The sequence below is a fragment of the Beta vulgaris genome, chromosome 1 (genome assembly GCF_026745355.1).
Source record: "Beta vulgaris subsp. vulgaris cultivar EL10 chromosome 1, EL10.2, whole genome shotgun sequence".
NCBI classification, from domain to species: Eukaryota; Viridiplantae; Streptophyta; class Magnoliopsida; order Caryophyllales; family Amaranthaceae; genus Beta; species Beta vulgaris.
The window spans coordinates 22,343,667-22,354,059 of record NC_079202.1 but is presented as its reverse complement, the minus strand read 5'-3'; the positions used below and the strand labels follow the sequence as shown (position 1 = coordinate 22,354,059).

Below are 10,393 nucleotides of genomic sequence, written 5' to 3'. Positions count from 1 at the left end.
ATAATAGAAATATACCCATGATCTTCAATCAAAAAAACTTTAAGACTAAAATAGTAACTCATCATCTTCCCACTTCGTGTACTTCCTAAAACGTTGTGCATGGGATATGTGTTGATTAATAATAAGTATACTAATTCATAGCCAAACCTCAAGCCATACAAATGATGTTTTATTCCATTGAATGTAATGCATTTACCAAGTCTACCAATAGCTCAAGATATATTCTTGCCAAAAATTACATCTAATCCTAATTTATTACTCCTCCATCCTATAATCTTTTTTATTAAAATAATAGTGGATCATATCCAAATATACAAGTGCAAAGAGTACTCTGAGATGGATGAAAAAAGAAAGTGTACTCCAGATTTATATATTAGTATATTTGTCTTTAGAAATGCCATATTAATATTTTGTGAATGACTATATCATATTTTAAAACAAAACTAGTTTTTAGATCTGGGCTATTCTCCAAGTAAGAAAAATTTTCATTTATCAATATTGTACTTTAAAACGATAACACAAAATACAACTTGGTCTAGTGGTTAAAACTTTAGTATATGAACTTGAGGTCATGGGATCAAAATTATTATACATGGATTACATGAACTAAAATTCCCCTAGAGAGAGCTCCACGTGACACCGTTCCTTGTTTAGGAACACCTTTTAATATAGGAGAAATTCATAAGAGCGGGCCCAACTATTAACCTATTTTCTTTTATAAGTCCCAACAATGGATTACTCCCTATAGGTCCCAATTGTTTACCATCTTGTAGTTTTTATAAGTCCTGAATTACTTATAAACTGTTTAAAAGGTAAGATTTTTAAACATATGCTCCATTTTATAGGTCTTTGTCACTTGACGAAAGTGTTCGAAGATGGTAAAAATTTAAAAAACCTTACCTTCTAAACCGGTTATGAGTAACTGGGGACCTATGAAAATCACAAGATAGTAAATTTGAGACCTGTGGGAAATAATCCATAATTGGAACTTATAAAAAAAATGGCTAATAGTTAAGCTATCTCTTGTGAATTTTTCCTTTAATATATTTTTTTATATAGATAAGATGAATTCCAAGATCAAGCAAAGAAAATTGTAACACGTCAAAAGCGGGAAAAAAAAAGGAAAAACTACCTACTGCTACTAAAATGGCGGAAATATTTCGCTCCATAATAGTATATTACTAGGAAAAAAAATTCCCCACTAACATTCAGTTACAGAGAGACAGAGAGTACTACTACCCTCGCCAGTCGCCCCTCCCTTTCTAGTTTCTACTCTCATCTCCTCTCCTTGTAGATGCTGAAACTACTATAGGTAAGTTAATTTTTAATTCAGCTTCCAATATAATTTGCAATTGATGCACTTTCTCTACTCCTACTCACAATCGTTTCACTAACAATTTTCCCAGTGCACAATTCAAGTATTGTTATCCTAGGAATTCAGCTTACATGCAGCCGGATTTTGTCATCCCTTAACATCTCCAAGGTATCCCTTCTCTCCAACTCCTTATCATATATATAATTTCATGTGGTTTTTTTGTCAATCATTTATTGGAATTTTGATTTCTACCAGACCCTTCTCTAACATCTTCCCCCTAATTTTCGTGTCAAATCTAATTGTTATGTGTTTGTTATTTAAAATTAAATGAAGAATTGGTTTATTGAATCAGTATATATAATATTTGTTTGATTTATGTCACTAATTTTAATTTGTGTATTTTATACCCTATATTTGAATTCTATTCTTGTATTTGTGTCTTCATGCCCAAAATCTGAACTTTAGTCATGTATTTGTGTTATTGATTGGCTAGAGTTGTATCTTCAAAAGCATGTAATTATTGATGACATTTATTAGTTCACATTTTACGATTGATTACAGTGGTGTATCGAGGTAAGACTGGTTAGTATGTCCAGTAGTAATACATGAACACTATCTAATAATTGGAAGTGTCTTGGCTAAGTTGCTAAATAAGGGTAGTTTATGCTAAGTGTTAATGCCACAATATGAATTTATTTTATTATATGATCTTGACCATGGATATATCATTGGTAGTAAAAGAGATCTTCTTGTCTTGATCCCTTTCAACAAATAAGCTACTAAGGGCTTAGTATAACTTAATCTGCATATGGTCAACATGATATAGTGGTAAATTAATAAAAAATTAAGGAAAAGGTAATTGCCTAAATTAAAAGATATAGGAGTAGAAACAATTATTTAAAAAAAAAAAAAAAAAGAAACATAACTATAGATTACATTCTATAAAAGTCAGATATATACCTTTATAGGACTAAAGAATAGTGTTTCTAGTCTCTTCCACCTCTTTCCTATGTTCTGTCACTTTCTCTAGTTTGCAACTTTATTAGTATATTGATTTTGTTGAAGTAATTTTTACTCCATTAAAGCTTAGAATAACGAAACTTATAGATATTAACGGTGAGTAATTATTTTCTAGCTGCAAGTATGACAAAGAAAAAAACCACTAAGCTTGGAGCAACAGGAGGTCGAAGTAATTATCAACATCTTGGAACTCATGAACCAACAACTACTGAATATGAGAGGCTTTGAACGCTAAGGATTAAGGAAAATATGTCAAAATTGCTATTTTTAGGTCTGCAGGAAAAGGCTAGTTCACTAATGGCTCGAGTTCAAAATAATCGCATTAGTAAGGGTAAATATAAAAAGGTCATGGAGGAAGATGAGCTCTATAGGCCCGAGCAGGACGTCAATTCGGAGCACGATTTTAGTTCATCTACTGAGGAGTTATCCAATGATGAAGAGACTTTAAGTAATCAAGGAACCAAATCTCCTCCTAGGAAGGTAGTTGCTTCATGTTTTTTTACTAGAAATTTGTTCTAATCCATGTTTAGAAATAATCATGTATGTGTGTTAATTTATGCTTAATTTGCTCTGGATAATATGTGTTATGATCTCTTTGTGGTTACAAAAATGCTACCTGAATGCATATTCATGTTTTTTTACTAGAAATTTATTCTAATCCATGTTTAGAAATAATCATGTATGTGTTGTTAATTTATGCTTAATTTGCTCTGTATAATATGTGTTATGATCTCTTTGTGGTTACAAAAATGCTACCTGAATTCATATATTGATTATTTTGCAATGTACAAAAAAAAACGATGATAGCTTTTTTTTTAATATCACATAAACATTATACAGTGTTAAGTATGGAACACTTGAACAAAGATTGGATTGATGCACCCCAAAACACAGAAGTATATATTGAAGGAGTTGAGTGTTTTCTTGATTTTGCGTTTAACAATTCAACTGTGGAGGTTGAGGAAGATGATGAACCTGAAATTTTATGCCCTTGTGTTAAGTGTGTTAATCGATTTTGGTTCACGAGGGAGGTGGTCTATGATCACTTGATTGTTCACAAATTTAATAAGAGGTATAAAGTGTGGAATTTTCACGGTGAAGGATTGACTTCAAGGTTGTTGCAAAGGGAAGGTTTGCAAAGCGATAATTTAAGCACATATGACGATACGGTTGGGATGATACATGATGCTTATAGAGATGTTGTAGAGGGTTCTACAAGTTTTCCAGAAGAGGAGGTTCAAAAGGGACCTAATGAGAGTGCTAAGAAGTTTTATAAACTACTAGAGGATGCACGGGTGGAGTTATATCCAGGTTGTACAGATTTTTCAGTGCTTTCCTTCACAGTTCGCCTCTATCTCTTGAAATGTGTTAACGGATGGAGTAATAATTCTTTTGATGATCTCATGAAGTCATTATGTTTAGCCTTTCCATTTGCAAAACTTCCCCAGTCCTTTAGGCATGCTAAGAAAATGGTGAAAAACCTTGGACTTGGTTATAAGAAAATAGATGATTGTCCTAATGATTGTATGCTCTACTGGAAGGAACGTCAAAATGATAAGTTTTGTCATGTTTGTAAAGCTTCAAGGTGGAAGTTAGATGAGAAACAAAAGGAGGAAGGTGCTCTGCCAGAACATGGAGTTCCTGCTAAAGTTTTACGCTACTTTCCTCTAATACCTAGATTGCAGAGGCTATTCATGTGTTCTAAAACAGCTGAACTGATGACATGGCATGAGAATGGTCGTCTCAAAGATGATAAGTTAAGGCATCCTGCTGATGGTCAAGGTTGGAAGGATTTTGATGTTTCACATCCTCAATTTGCAAAAGAGTTCCGAAATGTCAGGCTTGGTCTTACTAGTGATGGGTTTAACCCATTTAGAACCATGAGTGTCTCTTATAGTATTTGGCCAGTTGTATTAACAGTATATAATTTGCCACCTTGGTTATTCAATAAGTCGGAGTATAATATTATGTCTTTAATTATTCCTGGTCCTCGTTCTCCAGGTTATGACATAGATATTTACTTGCAGCCTTTGGTGGATGAATTGAAGGTGTTGTGGGAAGTTGGAATTGATACTTATGATGCCAAATCAAATGAAACTTTTACCTTAAGGGCAGCATTATTATGGACAATTAGCGACTTCCCTGGTTATGCAATGTTATCAAGATGGAGTACTAAAGGTAAATTTGCTTGCCCTTCTTGTAATCATGAGACATGGTCCAAGTACTTGAAATACAGTAGAAAAATGTGTTATATGGGCCATCGTAGATTTCTTAAGTTAAGTCATCCTTGGCGTCGTAATAAGAGTGCTTTTGATGGTACTGTAGAGACAAGGCCACCTCCTTCTACATTATCAGGATATGATATATTAGAAGAGCTACAAGGATTTGAAAATAAGTTTGGAAAGACACAAAAAAAGGGTAAAAAGAAATTTCCTTGGAAAAAGATTTCTATTTTCTTTGATCTTCCCTATTGGAAAACAAATACTTTGCGTCATAACCTTGATGTGATGCATATTGAGAAGAACATATGTGATAATGTGCTTGGAACTTTGCTTGATATTCCTGGAAAGACTAAAGATAGCATAGGAGCTCGTTTTGATTTGCAAGATATGGGTATAAGAAAGGAACTTCATCCAAAGAGAACCGAAGATAATGCAAAACGTTCATATTCTACAGCTTGCTTTTCAATGTCATCTCAAGAAAAAGATTTGTTCTGCAATGTCATAAAAAGAGCAAAGTTTCCTGATGGTTGTGCATCAAACATCTCTAGATCAGTTCAGTCTAATGAGAGAAAAATCACAGGTTACAAGAGTCATGATGCCCACTTTATACTTCATTATTTGCTACAAGTTGCAGTTAGGAAAACACTTCCAAAGCAAGTAGCATCAGCTTTAATTAGGCTAGGGTCCTCTTTTAAAGCTTTATGTAAGAAAGCTCTTGAACCTAAAGATCTTAAACATCTACAATCTGAAATTGTAGATATACTTTGCCATCTTGAGAGGATCTTCGTGCCTAGTTTCTTTGACATAATGGTTCACTTATCAATACATCTCGTAGATGAAGTTAAGCTTGGGGGACCTGTGCAAGGTAGGTGGATGTATTCCAAGGAGAGGTATTTGGGTAAATTGAAGTCGTATGTGAAAAATAGGAGTAGACCTGAAGGCTCGATTGCAGAGGGTTATTTAGCAGAAGAATGCCTTGTTTTCTGTTCCCGATATCTACATGACGATTTCAGTTCAAAGCTTAGTCGACCATCAAGAAACTGTGATGATACTTCCTCCCCGGAAGGAGGCCTTTTTCCTGATGTTGGACGTCCTTTAGGTGTTAAGAAGAACAACAGAGGCAAAAGAGTTTCTTTGGATGACAATACTTGGACCCAAGACCATCGTTATCTACTTTTCAATTGCGATCAAATTGATGATTACAGACGGTAAAAATGCAAAATCTAGTGATTGTTTTATAATTTCTTTTGAAAAAAGGTTTAATCTAAGTTCAACAAATTCACAGTTAGCTCATATTATGATTAATTAATAATTATTTTTTTGGCATATTTTGTAGAGAACATCAAGGCTTAGTTAACAATCGTCATACTCAAGGTAAAAGAAAGAGGTGGGTTAGAGCACAAAACCATAGTCATGATTTTGTTACATGGTTCAGAGACCATGTAGACAATGAAAGTGTTTCGCAAGAAATCAAAGCTCTCTCACGAGGACCTGATTATACTGTTAGAAGTTTTAAGGGGTACCTTATAAATGGTTATCGATTTTCTACAGTTGCACAGGACTCAAAAAGAGAACACAATGCAGTGGAGTTAGCTTAATATCTTTAACTCCGAGCTTTGCAAGTTCTAGGGATCAAAATCCTGTTGTGGGGAATGTCACATATTATGGAGTAGTGAAAGATATTCTGGAGTTTGATTATTTTGGACATTTTAAAGTGGTATTGTTTCGTTGTAATTGGTTTCAAGTAGAGCAAGATGAGTATGGGCTGACATATGCCAATTTCAGTAGATTATGTTACTCTAACGACCCATTTGTGATGGCGAATCAGGTATACCCTTTTTTATGTGCAAGACTCTATAGAAAAAGATTGGCATTATGTTATGAAGGCAATCCCTATAGAGTTGTTTGATATGAATGAAGGTTTAGATGCAGATCTTGGGGAATCTTATTGGAGTGAGCTTACTGATGTTAGTCTACCATTAGTGACTCATAGTGATGTTCATGATGTGAGTTGGTTAAGAGAGAACATGCCTACTACAACTGTTGATGTTCCAGCACGCATGTTGAACACAGAACCTGATTTTGAGATGGATGCTTCAGATGATGATATTGAAGATGATACTTTATGGGATTTTATGCACGCATCTTAGCTAATAATATTTTTCTAATGATTGAACTTTAAAATTTGTTCACAGACTTGATTAAAGTATTTTATTGTATCTAGTAAATTATATCCTTCCTGCAAATTTATATTTCCTTTCATCTACATATAAGTTGAGATCTATTACCTAGATAATGTTCGTTTTGCACTAGAATGTTGTGTATTAGTATTATATATATATATATATATATATATATATATATATATAATATATATATATATATATATTTAATATTAGTGTATTGTACTTCTTTCTTTTTTTCCCCTTTATTTTGGCATATTGCAGATTTGCAAAGTGAAAAATGCGATTCCAAAAGCTATGGCATTGGCTATGGCATTCAAGAAGAAACAACAGAGATTTCAAGGTCTCTCATCTACACGTGGTCGTGCAACTCGACAACTTTTAATCGAACAAAAAAAAAAAACAAGTGAAACACCAGAAGAGGAAACGAGAAATTCTAATGAACAAGGGGAGCTTAGCAGGAATAAGACTAATAAGCAAGATGGTAAGTTAATTTCACTCTTCTACTTACACATTTTTTAAATTTTATAACTTCTGTACTTTCGAATTTCTATGTTTTGTAATAGATGATGATGGAAAGGCAAGAAGAGGACCTACTATGTGTTACAAAGTCCATGGACGAAATGAAGAAGAGCGCTTGCAAATTATTTTGAATGAAAACTTTCAGCCTATTGGCCCCGACAACGAAACAGTTAATGAGTTTACTAGCTTCTTGGGAACAATTGCTCGAAAAGCAAATATACTACCATTAACTATTGAAAGTTGGCCCAAAATTGGCAAAGATAAGAAAGAGGAACTTTGGGAGTATGTCACGGTAAGTTAGTCAATATAATTAAATATGTGAAATCCTTGTCTACTTCATAAACGTTGAAATAGTGAGCAATGATGATTACCTCTAAACCACTTCAGTGTCGTCAATTTACATAACCTAAACAAGAAAGATGGTGGATGAAACCTATAGATATCTTTTAATCCTCTTTTCACCCAAATTAGTAAGATATGATATATGGATCACATAGATTTTGTCCTATAGTTTGCAGACAATTGTATGTAGAGTGACTTTATACTTGATAATGTTCTCCTAGAGTCTGCAACACATGAGGTCAATGGACCATTAGAAAGTTAATTTAATTTCTTTATCCTTTAATTTCTAATATACTTGACATCAATTGTTCATTATTATTGCAGAAACATTATGTTATCCCTATCGAGGGAAAGAAATGGGTTTTAGGAACTATTGGAGCTTGTTGGAGAGGCTACAAGTGTCGTTTGAAAAAAAATCACTTTCGAAAGTATAACAATGATGCAATGAGGATAAAAAACCGACCAAGAAGGGTCCCAAAGTCAATGTTTAAGGCTTTACTAAAAATTTGGCATGGTGAAAAACATAAAGTAATGAAGTTTTTCTAATATTATTGCTACAGTGCTGCTACATGTTTCTTTGTCTTATGAAATGGTCACACATTTAAGACTTTATATGTATCAGGAAATTAGTGAAAGAAACACATCAAATCGTCTAGTGGGAAAGGAGAAGAATATAATGCATACTGTAGGACCAAGGAGTTTTGCTAGGGTCAAAGAAGATTGGGTGTGTATTTAATGGTTTTTTTTTCTATTCAAGGTCTAGTTATACAAAATTTTAATTTTTCAAGATAAATGACTTGCACTTCATATATGTAGAAAAAAGAAAGAAAAACCACCAAAGATCCGACACCGACGCAAGTGTTTATTGAAACTCGTAAGGAAAAGCGGACAAAGCGCAAGCCTGGTGACCCGAGAGACAAACTAATCGTAAGATTCGAAGTTCATGTCTTACATTATTGTTGCACATCAGAGTATTTGTACTAATCTTCCATCTCTCGTGTGATTATTAGACTGAACTTAAACAACAAGATTCCCAGGCAACTACTACAGTGAACGATGTTGAGAGTGTCGTTTCTACTATTTTTAGTTCTAGTGACAAAAAGAAACGTCAGTTACGCCTATATGGAAGGGGTGTTACTTGTACCCAGTTAAAACATATGGCTATTTTAGAAGAGACTAAAAAGAAGCACGATGAGGAGGTTCAAGCTATAAGAAAAAGTTATGAAGACAAGAGGAACCAAGATAGGGCAGAGTTAGCTAATGGTCTAAGATCATTTTTCTCTCAAATGGAAGAAAAAAGTCCTCACATGTCTTTTGACCTTAGCATGTTTGGCTCTTTGTTGGTTGATGGTCAATCCCAAAAGGACACTCAAAGTTTTCCTAGCACCTCAGGAATGCTTCGACTACATTCTTCAGCTTCTACAGATGTTCCTAACAATCAGGTGCGCCCCTTTTGCAAAATTTTCTAATTTTCTTAATTAACACACTCAGATCACACTAAATTCAGTTTGAGTAATTCGGTATTTCACTCATATCTACTGCTTATTACTATTTATGAGGACAAAAAAATGGTTGGTACATTGGGTACGATAATGCAGCAAACTTCAATTTTTTTTATTTTTTTTTTATTTACAGCAAACTTCAATTAGTAAGAAGCAAATATAAACTATAATATAAGATTATTATACAAATACTTATAATTAAATTATAACTCTTGGACTCTCTCCATCCTCTTTTTCTATCATGTCACTTTTTTTCTTCTCCTCCACCCCATTATCTCTATCTTTATATTATTATTTTTGAAACTTTTATTCTTTTAGATGGATCTATGTGAATGGTATATATGTTATGATTCTCCTGTGTACAGTAAGAGGATGGGTTATACTGGGTTATAATTTATGTACACTAAATAGTAAACATGAGACCCTCTTTACCACTTTAGGGGATGTTGGTTACATACAAATAGTAAAGTGCTTTATGATTGAATCTCAAAGCTTTAAGGGATTGTTTTCATTTGGTAGCTAGATCCTAGAACTTTTGACATTGATATGGTGCCTATTATGATCCTTGATTGATATCTTTGTTGAAATTTTATTGAGTTTTCATAAGGTCCGAACAATGAAATGTTAGGTGCCTTTTTTCATTGTAGTATATGATAGGTTAAACAATGTAGTATATATTCATTTTTTGTGATGGAATTAAAATATAATATCCTTGCTTTACTTTAATATATTGATTTCTTACCTTTGCTATTTGATTGGAATTACAGTGTGTGAACGCCATGGAAGAAGAAGATGACGAAGATGAAGACGAAGACTTAACTTGATTTATGCTTTACCTTATCCATTGTCGCTTCCTTACACCCTTTTGGTCAGAATGCTCTAAATACTATCATTAGATTAGTATAATTAGTAGTACTCTTTGGCAAGATATTGTTTAGACTTAATTTGGTTTTTAGATTTTTGGTTGTATTTTGTTTCGATTTTCGATATTCACATGGATATATATTGTTTCATGAATTTCAGCAAGTTTAGAGGAGATTATTGTGAAATACTTTGTTAGCTATAATTGATTGTTGTCATGATGAGTTCACAGGTGTTTTGAGTTCTTATACAAGAAATGCTATAACTACTTAAGCTTGATTAAGCAACATTAGTATTACTTTCACTTATCAATGTCATGGGCAACATATTTTACTTTGTTGTTGTAGGCATTGTCGTTGCTTTTGGGATGATGGGCAACATTTTAATATTATTACTAACAAAGATAACTGTCCAAAAAATGTTGCA

General features: G+C 33.3%; 1 protein-coding gene across 6 annotated transcripts; it reads left to right on the top strand.

Annotated features, from left to right (window-relative positions):
* Positions 1-937: 937 nt before the first annotated feature.
* LOC104899254 (uncharacterized) lies at positions 938-10,142 on the top strand. 6 transcript variants are annotated; one of them, XM_010686411.4, is made up of 10 exons: positions 962-1,312; positions 1,407-1,483; positions 2,451-2,815; positions 7,005-7,224; positions 7,307-7,554; positions 7,929-8,132; positions 8,227-8,328; positions 8,421-8,531; positions 8,615-9,046; positions 9,874-10,142. In XM_010686411.4, the coding sequence occupies exons 3-10, from the start codon at positions 2,585-2,587 to the stop codon at positions 9,928-9,930; spliced, it is 1,605 nt and encodes a 534-aa protein (XP_010684713.3). In that variant the 5' UTR covers positions 962-1,312; positions 1,407-1,483; positions 2,451-2,584; the 3' UTR covers positions 9,931-10,142. The 6 variants fall into 6 exon arrangements, with proteins under 6 accessions (XP_048501326.1, XP_010684725.3, XP_048501344.2 ...); XM_010686423.4 differs by lacking the exon at positions 2,451-2,815 and having other exon boundaries at positions 961-1,312; XM_048645381.2 differs by lacking the exon at positions 7,929-8,132.
* Positions 10,143-10,393: the final 251 nt, after the last annotated feature.